The 18591-nt window shown below is 32.1% G+C and overlaps 1 protein-coding gene across 1 annotated transcript in view; it reads right to left on the bottom strand.

Annotated features, from left to right (window-relative positions):
- Window positions 1-10384, bottom strand: part of LOC140448507 (uncharacterized protein KIAA0825 homolog) — a 59143-nt gene extending 48759 nt beyond the window's left edge. The window contains exon 1 of the mRNA XM_072541590.1: window positions 10269-10384. Coding sequence (XP_072397691.1) covers window positions 10269-10343 — 75 coding nt within the window. The 5' untranslated portion in view covers window positions 10344-10384. The remainder of the gene's footprint in view (window positions 1-10268) is intronic.
- Window positions 10385-18591: the final 8207 nt, after the last annotated feature.

Here is an 18591-nt window from a genome sequence, read left to right as displayed (position 1 = left end):
GAACATTCCTTATGAAAAGTAACTCCAGAAAATTGGAAAAATGCTGTTAGTCATGCTCACAAGGAAGAAAATAAAATGTGGAATTTGGATAATATGACTGATGCAATGCTGGAACCGGTAATAATTAACATTGGAGTTGAAGATTCCATAGATTCTGAAGAAAGCAGTGAATCTGAAATGGAATTTGATTAAAATAATATTCATTTTTTTTACAAATCGGCCCCTGTTACGGCCACAAATTATTTTATATATAACCAATAAAATAAACATCTTACATTTCTTGCAAATTCATTAGTACCTGTTAAGCTCCATCACTCCGACACTGGCAACTTTATTTAGGGATTAGTAACCCTCAAAACTATTGTATTCTATTCTGCTTCAACCTTTATACCTGGTGGTCATACTCAATTTAAAATTGTTTTCCTATATACTTCTGTAAAATTGTTGACAAATACCTATTTTTCATTGAGTCACCCTTATCAACAGTTTAGGGACTTGTATACATAATGTGCTATCAATATGATGAAAATGGACTATAATCGAATGAACTATCCTTCAGTAAAGTCGTTCCAGGAACACAACTCAGAAATATTGGCAAAAAGTCGTCTACTTAAAAATGTATAATATATGTCTGAATTGTCAATATAAATGAGTAAGATACAATTAAATTATTGGAACAATTTTTCACCAAGTAACAAAAAACAAAATTTGTTTAATTTATTAACGTTTGTATTTTGAGAACGATTTCCGAAGTGGAAATTGTAACGTCAATAAACTTATTTTAAACTTTAATTGTGGGTTATTCCCATTAAATTAGTAATCAACTCGTAGTTAATAAATGAGGTTAATTGTACACAAGATATTTCGTTTTCAACTAGGTGCCATAGTAACTAGTGCAAAATACACTATTTTTTCATATACTAAAAGTTATATATTTATAATATTGTATAAAAATAAATTTATAGAATTACACATATGATAAGTTATAGTTTTGGGGCTTACGCGATGTGATCTACAATTATGTCTTTCTAAAGTTCCGTCAATAATGGCGGTATTCTCTATCAAAGGCCATGCAGTAGTGGTTGTAACTTTCTCTAGCTCACTGATTTAAAGACAGAAAAATATGATACGACAATTACGACCATCGCCGCAATGCCTTTAATAACACTTGCCCTAGTTGCAGACAAAACGTCATATATACAGCGTACACACAAAATAAAACCGAAAATTAGCCACTAGAAGCTTATGAAGGAATGTAATTAAAATGTATAGGAAGTAAACTCCCGCATAGAGACAAAGGTAAAGAAAAGAATCATGAGACGTTCATAATTAAAAAATGTGTCAAGTTAATATCAACTTAATACATAAAAAGTTCAAGAAACTTTATTTAAGTATTCGTTATAAGGAGTTCGCAGATTCATACCTTTTCAATTAATTTGTTCGTAGGGAAAGTCAATTTCATTAAAAAAATAAACGATAAAATTAAAAAAAACTAACATATAATCCCGTAACCACAAAAGGAAGAAGCAGCTCAATGCATTCTGTTATATATAAAAACTTTATCAGTATAAATCCAATAATAATCCACATTATGGGTGACTTTAATGCGAAAATGGGATTTACACAAGATGATGCAGAAGTAGCAATGGGTAAGTATGGATATGGCAAAAGAAATGTACGAGGGCAAAGATTTCTGAACTTCTTACACCAGGAAAATTTATTCATGATGAACTCTTTTTTCGATAAAAAGCCTCAGCCTAAATGGATATGGATCAACCTAGATGGCAGTGTCAAAAATGTAATAGATTATATCATAACAAACAGAAAAGAAATAATCAAACACATCGAAGTACTTAACAAGTGTTCAATAGGAAGCGACCACAGATTAATCCGAGTTAAGATACTATGAAATATCAAATTGGAAAGAATAAATATGATATGATTCCCCCAAAAAACAACCACCTGTATGAAGATACACTAACAATATATATACAAGACTTGCAAGATAAAATAAAAGATGTAGATCAAACAAATGATGGCATAACGCAGGCACCAAAAGAAATGGAAAGGGAGTGCTGCTATACCTTTTGACCCATAAAGAAAAACTAAGCCAAAATACCAAAGAGCTAATAGGTAAAAGAAGACACCTGACACAAAAATACAGCTCCAACTACACAACAAAGAAGAAATTAAATAAAGGTATCCACCGATCAATCCGAAAAGACGTAAGAGAAAATAATACAAGAGAAATAACTAAAATAATTCAAGAAAACAAAAGTTTAAAAGTTTTGAGGCGAAATACGAACAACATAGGCAACAAAAATATATACAAAATAAAAAACAAAGATGGAAACATTACTACTGATAGAACCAAAATTTTTGAGGTTGTCGCATCCTTTTATATCGAAATGTATGAGAACATCGACGGAAGGTAAGATAAGCCCCTGCTCAAAATCACAAAGCAGGGATCAGAATTAATGCCAGAAATAATTCCATACGAAATCAAAACAGCACTTTTAGAAATAAAAAATAATAAATCCCCTGGCGATGACGGAGTAGTGATTGACTAGGTGGAAATAAAATTATCCAGGGTTTGGCCAAGCTTTTCACCGAATGCATCTACCAAGGAAAAACTCCTTCTCAATGAAACAATGCAGTCATTATTTATTACACAAGTCAGGAGATAACAGGTCTAAAAACCTACCGTCCTATCAGTTTGCTTTCACACATATATAAACTTTTTACAAAAATTATCAAAATAAGACTAGACGCTAAATTAGACTTCTATCATTCTAGAGAACATGCTGGATTTAGATGGGGATACAGCACTAATGACCACTTACTAGTGATAAATAACCCGATAGAGAACTCTGCAGAACACAATAAACCATTAGCACTGATATTTGTCCACAACAAGAAAGCATTAAATACCATAAGCCATCAGAAAATGGTAAAAGCATTGACAGAATAGCAAATAGACCATCGCTACACTAACATAATCACATATACCTATCTACCGAAATGCCATAGCTAGCGTAAGACTGTACAAGAAACAAATAAAGTAGTATCCACAAGGAAACAAAGTTCCTGTATTTGGCTGTATACCATATACTAAAAATTTTGAATAAAATCCTTTATAAAAAGGTATATAAAAAACCCAGTTGGGCTATGTTGCATTGACAAAACGTTTTCGGAATAAATATTCCATCATCAGTGTCTATAATAGTTAATACATGGATGTAGCCACTAAATATGTGGGTAAAAACCCTTTAAAAATTATTAAATAAGATTTGATTTACATTATGTCTAATTTACAGTTAAGATGTTAAAGTTACCGTTGGATTGGTAACATGGCGACATATGACTCTACATTAGTTGCGAGTCCTGAGACGGTATGTCTACGAGGACTTTGTCAAAGCAACTCAGTTGCAACTCAGCAACATATTTGTAAGGAAGCACATCTGAACGAGCATGGTGTCAACATAAATGGAGAGAAGCTGTCATTTGAGATTTGTAGATGACATCGTCCTTATAGCCGAACGTATGGCAGATGCAATAATAATGTTTGAAAAATTATATCACGCTTCCTTAAAGGTTGGACTAAAGATTAATATAAACCAGACGCAAATAATGACTAATATGGTGCTAAATTGAAATATTGCTGTTGATGGAAGGTGATGGAAGATGTTATTATGCAGACTACATCGTATTAGTACTTAGGACATGAAATTCGGTTGAGCAGAGATAACCAGACATGTGAGCTCCCACGTATCATAGGATTAGCCTGAGCAGCGTTTGGTAAATTCTTCTCCTTCTTCTTCTTCTTCTTCTTCTTTTTATATAGACATGACTCTGTCTGTTTTTCAATGTGCTTCCAGTAAGTTGTAATTCCATCGTTTTCGTAGTCTTCCTACTGATGGTCTTCCTATTGAGGAACCGTCTCTTGCCGTCTTTACTACTCTATTTGTTGTCATTCGGCTTATATGATCGTTCCATGCTACTCTTCTATTGCTTACCCAGTTAATGATGTTCTCCACCTTACATCTACATCTTATATTTGTACTTCTAGCTATGTCCCATAGTGTCTTACCATCAAATTTTCTATCTCTACTGTTTCTGGCATCCTTTTTGTCCTCTCTGTGTCAGGTTTTGTTTCTTCCGCGTATGTCATTATTGGCCTGATAACTTTTTTGTATATTATTCTGCCTTTCGTTTCTTTCCCGATATTTTTATTTCTTCATATTGTTTCATTCAGGCAACCTGCGGCTCTGTTTGCACTATTCACGTGATCTTTAACTTCAGTTTCGAGCTTTCCGTAGCTAGATCTGTGATTCCTAGATATTTAATTTCTATCACTTGTTGTATTATCTGACCTTCTAGCTCTAATTTACATTTCAGTAAATTTGCTGTTGTAACCAGCCTGTTAGTCTGTCTTTTTGGGGAAATTGACATGTTAAATTTTCTGGTGGTTATATTAAATTGCTGCACCATATGTTTTAAATCATCTTCAGTTTGAGGGAGTAATATTGCGTCGTCTGCATAGCAGATTATTTTAAGTTGTTTTTCACCGTTCGGTAAATTAAATTATGTATTTAAATAGGATCTACCCTTAAGCCTCAAAAGAAAAATCTTTGACCAATATGTGTTACCTATACTCAATTATGGAACGAAGACATTCGCACTCACAAAAAAGGTAGTGAATAAGATTCGCGTAACTTATAGAGCTATGGAGCGTCAGATTTTGGGTGTCTCTCTAAGAAACCGAATCCCAAACGAATAAATATGTCGTAGAACAAAAACAACAGACAACATCGAAAAAATCACGTCGCCAAAATGGAATTGAGCAGAACACGTCGCCAGATTGTCAGACAACCGATGGACAGAACGTATTGTCGAGTGGAGACCAACACAAGAAGCAATACGGAGCAGAGGACGCGCACCAAATAGACGGACTGACAACCTGAGGCGTATTAGTAATAACTGGATACAAGCCGCACCAGACTGAGACAGGTGGAAAGAGCTGAGGGAGACCTATGTCCTGCAGTGGACGCATGCAAGATTCGAAGAATATGTGGCAATATATACCGATGCTTTTAAGTCCAAGGATGGTGTGAGGTGTGCTTTTTATATTCCCTCCAAAAATATTAATTATTTCTGCAAAATGGATAACATATTTTCTATATTTAGTGCTGAAGATATTACAATCTACGACGCTTTGACATTTTTAACGCAGTCTACAGTTGATTCGACAATAATTGTATCGAACTCACTGTCTGTTTTAAATTCTTTGGTTTTGGCTAAGTACTCAGGTTACACCTCCAATTATATTATATATGCAATTAAAAAACGGATTTTAAAACTACAAAAAGTTAATAAAAACATTAATTTTGTATGGGTTATACATATCGGTCTCGAACATAATGAGCATGTGAATGTGCTGGCAAAAAAATTTGTAAAAATTTGACCAACAAACTACCTGTAAGTTTTTGTGATGCAGTCGTTTATATTAAAATGAAATATCTCAACGAATGTTGGTCTGAACATACTTATACCAATCCTTCTAGATACTGTAGTATACAAAATCAAATACAGAATAGAACGTGGTTCCAGCCATATTCAAGAAAATATATTACAACACGTCTTCGATTTGTCTGTTATATACCACACATCTACATAAAATTCGTATTCTTGAAAATGATCTTTGTCAAAATTATGGCAAAAAAGGTGATTTAGATCATATTTTTTTCGAATGCCAAAAATATAGGGATGAAACAGATCACTTTATTCAGCAATTATATGATCTTAATTAAGGCTCCGTTTAATATTCTTAGTCTCTTAACTAATGGAAATGAGAGAATTTCCATTAGTTAAATTAGAGAGAAAGTTTCTGTCAAATAAGAAAATAGTCTTGTAGTGTCAACCATCGTTATATATATATATATATATATATATATATATATATATATATATATATTGTAATGATGTATAGTTTGTGAAAAGTTTTATGAGCAATGAGTGTTTTTTAATATATATATATATATATATATATATATATATATATATATATATATATATATATATATATATATATATATATATATTTTGTTATGATTGTTTATTTTGACTTTAATCTTAGTTTATTGAGTCAATAAAAAATTATATAACTTGTTTGTTATCAAAAGTAAAATAATCCTTATATTACCTGTGTTCGATGGATTCAAAAGATTTTCTAGTTGTTTTTTATCGGGAAGGAGAAGAAAGGATAAGAATACAAATATATTATATTACAAAAATTTACGTTTCTTTATTTTATATGAACGAATAAAACAATTATTAAATTCTGTCGTTATCTTATCAATCAGCATACAAGAAAATAAATCAAATTTTTATGATAATAAGATTATAAAGCTACTTACATTTATATTACGTGAAAAACCAATTTTACTTAAAATTTTCTTTTTTTGAAACAAAAAATAACAAAACTTTAAACTTTTGATTAGCCTAACAAAACCTCAGTTCTTAAATTTGAATGCTAATGACCATGATGTCGAAACGATCCTTCACAGATATAAAATCAATTGTACAAACACTTACAGCTTATTTTCTTCTTGAGTTGTATGTTGGAAAATACCCAGAAAAGTCCAGTCTCCTCAACGATGTGATCTCTCCTCTTTGGCACCTCGGCTCTTTCTTAACGTCTCTGCAAACCTCCTGCAGACTACACAAAAAACACCTGATTCACTTCTCCAAACTCAGCTATTTATTTATGACACCAGGACCTCCTTTTGTCAACTTGATGCCGTAAGAATACTTTCACATATCCTTTATAAAATGCCCACGGTAGATACAAGGACCTCTTTTAATCTACTTGTTATCTCCTTCTTCAAACTATTCACTTCTTTTCGTTACGCCCACCCGTTACTCACGAACCACACCCTATCTTGAGACAAACGACTGTTTCCTTTCGATGACCAAAATATGACTAACTTCTCCTCTCTCATGATCGACTCACAAATTCCCATTTAAAAGCGACCGTCCAATCAAAAGCTCAAATTGTGTTTACCATGATTTTGGAAAAGCCTAATTTCGGTTTCAGAGAAAAACTAAATAGCTTACTTTAAAATTGGTTTTTTCAATACATCATTTATACATATTTCAAAAGATTAGAATATGGTCATTAAATACTCGACTATACAAACAATGAAAAGATTAACTTACAGGTAAAATGTCTTCTAATTCTAAACAAAGGTTTTTTTGATAATTTTGTTTGAAACGGAAAAAGGTCGTTTGCCAAACAAATTTCTATTCTTATCTACACTAAATCTTATCTTAAATTACTATATACATTTTTGTTTATAATGATATCTTAAAATTTTATTCCGATGGATATTTTTATTTATTTTTCTTTGGTTGGGAAAGAAGAAACATAACAATATATATATATATATATATATATATATATATATATATATATATATATATATATATATATATATATAGGGTTTTTATCGCGGTTCTCAAAGAATTAAAGCACTTTTTGAAATTATCTTTATTATATCTATTATGAAACACAAATACATATCTAATATAGACAATGTAAATTTAAAACAACTATCTTTAAATTGAAATTCTTATGAAACTAATTAAATTATATAGACAATGTAAATTTTAAACAAACTATCTTTAAAATTGAAATTCTTATGACACTAATTAAATTCTATTAACAAAATTTTGTACCTTTCTGTCACTGAATGCCTAAATGAAACTGTTCTCCAAAATAAAGATTTTAATCACCACTCAATGTCTTCATTCTCAGCCTCGGTTATCTTTATTTTTGTAAACTTGCCTTGCCAAATACTCCACAATGTTTTAATTATCAGCTTCCACCATTTTAGAATATTTTTCTTCTTAATAGTATTTAAAAATTAGTAAAATATTGTTCTTTCCTCTTTTCTATTTATTCTTCTTTCTAATAATCTTTTTTTTTCTTCCAATCACTAAATATTAACTCCAATCCAACATACATTAACTCCAATAAATATATCTCCAATCACAATATACATAACATAATTTTTAATCTTCAATAATATTCTCTTTGTTCTGTTTCTTAATCTTCATTGAACTTACTATATTAAACATCTGGACCTTCTGACTGACTATCTTGAAAATCTGACTAACTGACTGACTTTCTGTCCTTACTATCTTAAAATTACTGAACAACTGACTTCACTATATTGAAAATGTGACCGACTGACTTTATACTGACTTCATACTGACTGCTTACTAACTGTGTCTGTCTTTTTGAATCCAAATCACATCATATTTATATCATTTTTTTTTATTCACGAATGTTCCCGAAAAAATATATGTTCGAATATTTCCATTTCACAGACATAACCATGTTCGCGAAGACTCTAGTGCGAACAAAGGTTAAATTCTGTCTATTGACGTCTTTCTAGATAATTCTTTTTATGCTATCTAGAAGATTACTATTCTAACTAAAATTCTATCTAGCATTTTATGGAAATTTAGGCTTTTCAGATCAGAATACAAATTTATATATAAATTAAACATTTTAAATTAATAAATGACACTATTTTTTAATCCTTAATTATTTATAAAGTTCCTACAGCTAAATTCACTTCAGTGTATACCTGGTTGTATATTTGGTTGCCTATAAAGATGGCTCACTCAAATATATTTACAATATTATAATTATTAAAATAACCAAATACATTGCAACTTAAACACTTTTTAAACTTATTATTATGTTAATTCCTTAAGAATGCCCTCATATAAATATATTCTATAATATTCTCTAGTACATAACTTATTAAAATAACCAAATACTTTTTATATATAATATTATCTAGTGTATAACTTATAAATTATTTTTTTAAACACTATTTTTCTTTCTCCTATGTTTAATATCATCTCAATATATATATATATATATATATATATATATATATATATATATATATATATATATATATATATTATATAAATGTGGTGTAAATCAAAGCAGCTGTCGGATTAAGTAGATAGCTGCTTAAGAGTTTGCTGTGAAACTCTGAGAACCTTTCCTGATCATCATCATCTTTTTATATACAAATATAGATAAAAAGGAGATAATACAAAAAAAAAAGTATTTTTAATTTCAATACTTAAATCATATTATTCAACTCTTCGTTATTGATATTTTATGGACTTAACGTTCATTAGATTTTTATGTTTGAGGTATTAGTCATGTGACTGAACAAAAAAAAATAATACAAGGTACCCAATAAAATACTTAATAAAAATAAAATAAAAAGAATATAACAAAACTAATGTAAAAAATGTTTTCCAAAAAGTAAATAAACAAAAATTGAGTTTTGTATCAAAAACCATACTAGAAATATAGTCCTCACTTTATTTACAAAATATTAAAACTATAGGTACACTATAATATTAAACTAAAGTATTTTCAATAAACTACTCTTAAAAATCCAAATAAATTATTTAAAACATCAAATTTTCCTCCTTATTTAAAAAATCTAAAGATCTGCTAAAAATTGTTTTTACCATAACTGGTTCTATTGAATCCAATATGAAATAAGCTATTTAGTTTCAGTGTCTTCTAAAGAATCAAGAATTTAACTTGGAAAAGAAAATCTGGACATGATATAGTACTATTTAATAACTTATAGATAAAATAAATGTCGACCATTTAATTCAAAGAGATCAGTTAAAAATAATGCAATTTTTGTGAATAGTTATGGTTAGTAATAAGATCCAGATTAAAAATGAAGTTATAATATCTTAAAAATTGATGTTGTACACTCGCTAGCAATGATTTATAGACGTTACACTGGATAATTGACCCATACTCAAACTGTGATCGCACCAACTCCGCGTATACTAATTTTACTGCTTGCAAACACAATCCTTTACAATTTTTAAAAGTGCAATCTAACATTCTATTAGTTTGTATGACTATTTGATCTGTATTATTACAAAAATTTAATTTAATCATTCAACGTAAGTTCAATTCTTGTTTAATTTTGCTTTTTGATTAGTTTGGCTGGTAATATTTGTCAAGAGAAAACGGTTTAAACAAAAAAATTTCGGAACATATATACAAGACATGTAGTATCAATATTAAATGCTTTTCAGAATTTACAGTTTTATATCACAGCGATTTTGGATGCTCTGTATAATTCATAACATTTATATTTGTTATTTATCTAATAACTGTTTAAGTCAAAGTTGTTGTTAGGACTTACATCATAATATTCCATGTCCCTTTGAATCAAAATGTTCACTTTATCCATTAAATTGCCATCTTCCATTACCTCCATGTTTGAAGTTTTAAAGCAGCTAGCTACTGTTTCATTAAACTTTCAATATGTGTTGTTGTATATTTTAGGGGACTTTTAGTCTTTATATAAACATTACTTCGATTGGGTTAAAGCTATCGATCAAACTTAATGGAACAACTACGCCGTTGTGTGTTACAGCGTTGTACAGCAGGGCATCGCTCAAATTATTTTAAATTTTATCGCTGAAAAATAATTGTTTATGTATTTCGAAAAAACAGTGACTTTGTTCATGATATATTGAATTTACCTTCGCAATACACACAACAATTTTTTTACAATCAAAATAAAATGGAAATTCAGTCAAACTATTTAATAAGCAACAATAAAAAGGTCAAGACAGTGATGACCACTTAAGAACACACGCCTAAACATTTAAATTCTATTCGGAGAATTTACAGAGGTTCCGAATTAAGTAAATAAGAAACGATTCAACTGACCACACGTACAAATTATTGCATAAAGGTTGGTATCTTTTAGTGGGTAACTACGATACAAAGCTAATCGTTGGCCTAACATTAATATTAAAATTTAATCTCCTGCTTGAAATCCCAATTTTCCTTAAGTCACCTGTGCCAGTGTAAAGATAAATAAAAAGTATATTCAAATTTGTAAGAAATAGGCAGCGGAATAAGACAAGGGGATTCATTGAGCCCCATGCTCTTCAATTTGATCATGAATTAAAAGCGTTAAGAAAGGAAGAGGATACAGGATGGGAAACAAAGAAATAAAAATACACTGTTACGCAGACGACGCAATATTGATAGTCCAAGATAAAGATAGTCTGCAAAGATTAGTCCACATATTTAACATAAGAGCAAAGTAATTTAATATGACAATCTCATCTCAGAAAACTGAAACAATAGTAGTCAGCAAATAACCAACCAGATGTAAAATAGAAATTGATGGCATCACTTCCGTCTTTGTTGAATAGGGCGTATCTGCAGAAAGTTAGTTTGGCGAACATAATGAATTTCTGTTTTTGATGACGCCGTCGTCTTATGTATATATATATATATATATATATATATATATATATATATATATATATATATATATATATATATATATATATATATATATATATATATATATATATATATAATTTCGGTTTACAACGTTCTTCGACGTTTTCCGATTTCCAATCTCCATCTCATTCTATCGTTCCATAGATCGTCCTCCAGTTCTCTTTCTCTGATTTCTTTATCAACTCCTTCTCTCCAACTTCTTCTAGGCCTTCCTGGTCTTCGCCTACCTCTTGGTTGCTATTTAAGAATTTGTCTTGGTATTCTATTCTCCGGCATTCTCCTTACGTGTCCGTACCATCTGAGTTTTGTCGTTTTGATGTCATCAACAATATTATGTGTAACCCCCATGATTTCTCGGACTCTCTCGTTTGTTATTCTGTCGCGTCTGGAGATTCCCGCCGAGCGGCGCCAGAAGTCCATTTCTGTTGCTCTAAGCATTTTCTCTGATCTGTCTTTTAGGGGCCACACTTCGCATCCATATGTTGTGATACTTTTTATTATGGTGTTGTATATTCTTCTTTTATTGTCTTTAGAGATGTTTTTATCCCACAGTACGCTGTTTAGTAAGGCTATGCCTTTCCTTCCCTGTGTATTTCGTTCCTTAATGGCTGCATCTAATTTTTCGTCTTGAGTGATCTTTACTCCTAGGTATTTGTAGTTATCACATAGTTTGATCTCTTGATTTTCCTCTACGAGAAGGTTATGTTGATCTCCTCCGATACTCATGTACTCAGTTTTTTCCATATTCACTTCCAAACCCCACTCTGTAAACTCTTCTAATAGTTTTCGCATCATGTAACTAAGGTCTTCAGAGTCCTGTGCGATGATGACCTGGTCATCCGCAAAGCACAGAGTGTACAAAGTTAAGTCTATTAGTGGTATGCCCATATTCGTACATTTTTTCTTCCATTTGTTGACTGCTGCTTCGAGGTATATTTTGAATAATGTTGGGGATATACAGCATCCTTGTCTTAGTCCTTTAGTCACTTTGAATCCCGGTGTTATCAGATTTCCTGTTTTAATTCTTGTTGTTTGTTGGTAGTACAACGTTTTTACTGCTTCAATCAATTCTATAGTTATATTTGTTTTCCCCAGTGCCTCCCATAATTTATCAAGCGGGATACTATCATATGCTTTCCTAAGGTCTACGAACGTCAGATGGACTTCTTGGCCACGAGCAACTTTCTTTTCAATTATCTGAGTAATAGAGAAGACATGGTCTATTGTAGATCGACCTGCACGAAAACCAGCCTGTTGTTCGGCTTCCATATCTTGGTATTCTTCTTCTATTCGATTTTTTATTATTTTCCCATATATTCTGCTAATACTACTAGTAAATGCAATTCCTCTATAGTTTTCAGGTTTCGATTTATCTCCCTTTTTATGGATGGTGCTCATATGCGATTCTTTCCATTCCTCAGGTATTTCATGTTTATTTATGCATTCCCCAATAAGCCCAAAGATATACCCTCATTGTACCGTCCTATTTCTCTCACATGCAGCATGTGCAAAATACTGGTTTTCGCAAGGGACGGTCTACATTAGGTAATCATATTTCACTACAAACCTCAATCAATAAAGCCTTTGCAAACAATCAGAAGTTGATTGCAATATTCTTTGATATATCCCAGGCTTTTGATAGGACATGGAAACACTCTACACTAGCAACACATAATAATTATGGAATTCAAAGTTACATGCTTGCTTTTATAAAAAATTTCCTAAGTAATCGTTCTATACAAGTTAGAATAAATATAATTACAATTTCTCCAAAAATGCTAGATAATGCAATCCCTCAAGGATCCATTTTAAGTCCAACTCTATTTTTAGTGGCTTTTAATAGCATCATAAATGTAATTAGAGCTCCTATTAAAGTTAACATTTACGCGGATGATATTGTTATTTACACCAAACCTAATAACCTAGTTTCAGCAACAAATATATTACAACTTATGTTAAATCGACTTCAAAACTGGACATTACAAACCGGTTTCAATTTTTCTGCAGAAAAAACTCAATACGTAATTTTTAGTAAATGTAACACTCACCATACAATTAATTTAACATTAAATGATTTAACTAGAAAACAGTCAACGGAAGTAAGTTTTTTAGGCATAAATTACAACAAGCATGCAAAAACCGGTTAAACATACTTAAAATATTATCTGATAAATTTTGGGATGCCGACTGTAAAACATTAATTAACCTTTACAAATCACTTATTCGAAGTAAATTAGTTTACGGTTGCATATCTTACGGTGCTGCAAGCAAAACTGCTTTAAAAAAACTAAATACGATACAATCTGCAGCTTTGAGATTAGCACTGGGCCACTGGGTGCCTTCAGAACTAGTCCTATATTAGACGCCAATAACTATCCCTAAACTATATAGGGAAAATATCAGCACAGAAACAATATCCAGTATTTTCCCAAATTTGCCATCACAGTATTGGTTCTATAAAACTAACTAAAAATAGTACTTCCCTTATAAAACGAATAAAATCTTCTAACTTTGATATGGATAAGCTAAATCGATTTCTACAAGTCAGTGTAAATTTTCCTTCATGGACAATCCAACCACTTACCATTGATACCCTCACAAAATACCCCAAATCAACTACAAATCCGATTTTCATTAAACACTTGTACTTTGAAGTGATATCTCATTATCCTAATTATCTCCACATTTTCAGTGATGCCTCTAAAGCTCATGACGGACACGCTGCCGCATACCTAGAAACTGCTGCAGCCTCACAGGCGAGACTACAGCCATTTTGGAAGCCTTAATTTTCTTCAAAACGCGTAGTGAGAATAAATGTGTCATCATCACTGACTCTATTAGGTCTGATTAAATGCTCTATTAGGTGTAAAACAAATATACCCCACAAATCCAATATTTCGGACTATAAAAAATGAGATAAATATAATTCAATCAACTCGAAAAGAACTATCATTTATCTGGGTACCGTCGCATGTAGGAATAGCTGGAAATGAGAAAGTGGACAACCTAGCAAACACAGGTCGAATAAACTCACAATACACAACCAAATCAAGAAATTACCCATACCCCGATCTCAAAAACCTAATTAAAGACCACTGTATGAACATATGACAAGACTACTGGAAAGATTCAGGAACCAAACTATATGAGATTTATCCTCTTGTGAAGACCATCTTGAATAATCTATCCAATAGAAGGGACCAAGTAATAACTAACCGACTAAGAATTGGACAGATTGCACTGACCCATAAATTCTTAATCAACAAAGTATCTTCTTTAATCTGCAAAAACTGTTCTCTCCCATTGACGGTAAAGCATATTCTGATTGACTGCCAGCACCACGAAGAAACAAGAAGAAAATATGGAATCTCAGATGACATCAAAACCACTTTAACCATAAACACTGACCATGTAATAAATTATTTAAAAGATTTACGTTTATATACATCTATTTAATGTAAATAAAATGAACTCTTGTGTACGTTACTCCACAAATAACGCTGCGTGGTTGATGTGGATTATATGTTTTTTCTAAATAAAAAAAAACTAGCAGCGAAAATGAGAAAGAAGGGGATATACATAAACAAAGAAAAGACCAAATACATGAAACAGAACGAGAATATATACAAGGACAATACCTTACAATAATCTACAGAAGGACAATATATAAACTCGAAGAAGTAGAAAGATTCCTGTCCCTAAGAGTGATATTAGGAGAGAATAATGGCTGTTTGTCGTTGTATCTTTGCTGTAAACAAGTTATTAAGAATTACATCATACCTAGAAGACAAGAATATATAAGACAGTCATAAGACTTATAACGTTATATGCCAGTGAAACATCAACGATGAACAAATCCGAAGTCATGCTCATACGGTGGAAAAGATAAGTCGTTAGGATAATATTAGGAGAAAAGCTATTAAATGGAATGTGAATAAAAATACCAAATATACAACTAGAGAAGATATAGATAGAACCGAATATAGTTGGGATGATAAAATCACAAAGACCGAGATGGATGGGATTTATCCAAAGGATGCCAAACACGAGAATACCCAAGAGAATACTAACAGAAGGAATAGGAAGAAGAAAGAAGAAAGGTAGGCCAAAACCCAGGTGGAAAAAAGATGTTGAAAAATTCATAGATGAACTTAAAATATCAAATTGGAAAAATAAAGCAGCAAACAGGAAAGAATGAAAAAGAATAGTAAAGCAAGGCCTGCAGAGCTAGATTATTATATAAATCTTTTTCCTTATGCACTAGTTTAATATAAATATCGTGTCTACACAGAATTGCCCCGGTCGTAATTCACTTTTTTTCTTAATGCCTGCATTTACTTGATCTATTTTACGACTAATCTAACGTAATGCCATATTTTATAACTTTGAATAAACGGTAAGAAACATTGTAAAATAGTTTCTATTTATTTCCTTCTTTATTCCAGTTATTATAAAATCACCGCCACATTTCTAAAATATCAATAATTCGACCCGACAGCGTATACTTTCTGCCTCCACTGCCTTAAATGATTTACCGTCACTATGGATTTGGACTCCACTTAAAGTTTAATAGATGCAAGATGTCAGATTAAGTTGTGATTGCTTATTCGCCTCTAGTAAAAGTTTTAGTACTTACAGCTTTTAAAGCTTTTATATAAAGGGTATAAAAACTGTCCTTCAAAAATGTCGAAACGAGTTTTTCTCTAAAATATGAGGGTGGAGTACGAGGAGAGAGATGTAGAGAATTTAATAATAAAATGTTTAAAGATTTTTCGGGGAAATTCCTTTAAGAAATCCCTATAATTCTTTAACGAATGTTTTTGATTATAGACTTCTATTTAAAAATATTGTATTTGGAAGTTTTTATGAAATTAGGCCAATAAAACGATGTGTATTATTAAAAAAAACTTAGAAAGGTTCTGAAACTACTTTCTTATGGCATGTTATGGCAATATTTTTTTTATTTAGAAATTACAGCCGCATCCACCATAATTGTTAGTAGCGGCGGCTACAGAATTACAAAATTAGAGTTTATAAATTAGCTGAAAAATTAGTACCTAATAAATTACTTATACTGTTAGGTATGTTAAATGTAACACGAAAATTGGCAAAACTATGGCATTCAATTATTAAATGGTTAAAGGTTACTTGTATATGACATGTTTCAGTATATGACTTGTATATGACACATTTCATATAGGTGGATCACTTTTGGACAATAAATATGAATGAGTAAGTCTGGTGTGTCCAATTCGTAATCTTGTTATCACCAATTGTTCTCTTTTGTTCCTGGTTGAGGGTTCTCAAGCTGTAACGTCATTTTTAATTTGCTTCAGTGATGTTTGAGAAGATTGCCATTCGTTTTTCCACTTGCACAAAACTCGATTCTTTATAAACGCTTTTATATCACTCGCGGTATTTCGATACTCGGCTTTTTCTATATCGGCACATTTAGCAATTTCACTCGCGCACTGGTCCGCACTTTCGTTGTCCATATAAATCTGATACTTCTAAAATTTTCTTGAGCCTGCATGAGTTCTAGTTTTATCAGTTTCTCAAAGGGACCTTTAGGATAGATCTGTTTAAGGGCTTGAAGGGTGCTAAGTGAGTCACTTAAGATAACAGAGTTAAAAATATTATTACAATTTATATGCATGATAGCTTTAAGCATTGCATAGAGCTCAGCGGAGAAAATCGAAAAGAAGTTTGGAAGACGAAATTGATATGTATCGCTTGGGGTAACGAATGCAGCACCTACTCCTTTATCACACTTAGATGCATCTGTAAAGATTTTATAACAATGATTGTAATGCTGACGGGCAATTAGATCTAGATTATTCTTAATCTCTGCGTGACTATTAATATATTTGTCAAATTGGGTTAGATTAGTATTTATATTTATAGTATTAATTATGCAAGGTGAGGGGCTTTTAATATTGATTGGAAAAGTATTTGGGAATTCGATATTAAGACATCTCAGGTAACACCGTAGTCGCTTATAGTAAGGCTTATATTTGGTACTATTGGTAAAGAGATTTATATATTTATTCTTCATTTTCCTATGCCGTCCACATTAACGGAGGTTGACGACCACATTTTTAAAAGTTTGTCTGTCTTTTGCAACGTGGAAGAATTCGTCCACAGTCATGTTTGTCCAGTCTCGAATATTTCGCAGCCATGACTTCCTCTTTCTACCTATTCCCTTTGTTTTTGCCATCGACTCTACCCTGCATGATGACCTGCAGAAGACTATATTTTTCATCCTCAGTATGTGTCCAAGGTACGCAGTCTGGCGTACTTTTATTGTTCTCAACAATTTTTTGTCTCGACCCATCCTTCTCAGCACTTCCTCATTGGTGACCCTGGCAGTCCATGGAATTATCAACATTCGTCGGTATATTCAAAGTTCAAAGGCTTCAAGCTTCTTAACTATTTGCGCTTTTAACGTCCATGTTTCTACCCCGTACAATAGTTGGGACCAGAATCAACAAACCTCAGTCTCAGCGCAGTATTCAGATTTTTGTCACAGAACAATTGCTTGAATTTTAAGAACGCTGCCCTTGCCATTTCTATTCGTACCCTTTTTTTTTTTTTTTTTTTTTTTGGGAGGTGGAATCTTCTAAAGACCGTCTGGGATCGGGTGTTAGCCCTTTACCCAGGTGTGTCGGATTCAATCTCTTACGCTTCACCGCGTGACGAGACCGCCTACCGACTAAACCACCCCCTCTTTCTCCGACCGACGGGCCCGGAACCGCTCTTAGCGAGCATATCTGGCCCATCAGCCTTACTCTTAAGTTCCCTCTGGCACTTTTCGCGTGCATTACATGGATTTGACGGCCTCCCGGCCTCCCTCACCAGCACAAGGCTCGGGCGAGACTGGTCGGTGAAGCTACCGTCCTGCTCAATCCTCATTCTGGCGAGACAGCCTGGTTGCCACCCCTTCCACATTGAAACTAACGAGTAGAACCAGTTGGCAATTAACAGTAACACCATTCATTCATACTTTCATCAATTCAGTTCCGCATTCATACCCTCATTCACTAATTTTCGGGGTATCGGGACATCCGACGGGATTGGATGTAAAAAGTCTTTTCCCGTCCCATGTCCCGCGGCCCCGACAATGAAATAAAATAAATAAATTAATAAATAAAAATAGATAAAAAATAAGTTAAAAGTAATGTAGATAAAATAAAAATAAAAAC

This window comes from Diabrotica undecimpunctata, chromosome 8, assembly GCF_040954645.1.
Source record: "Diabrotica undecimpunctata isolate CICGRU chromosome 8, icDiaUnde3, whole genome shotgun sequence".
NCBI lineage: Eukaryota > Metazoa > Arthropoda > Insecta > Coleoptera > Chrysomelidae > Diabrotica > Diabrotica undecimpunctata.
Note: the sequence above shows the minus strand (reverse complement) of the source record. Positions and strands in the feature narration are given on the sequence as shown.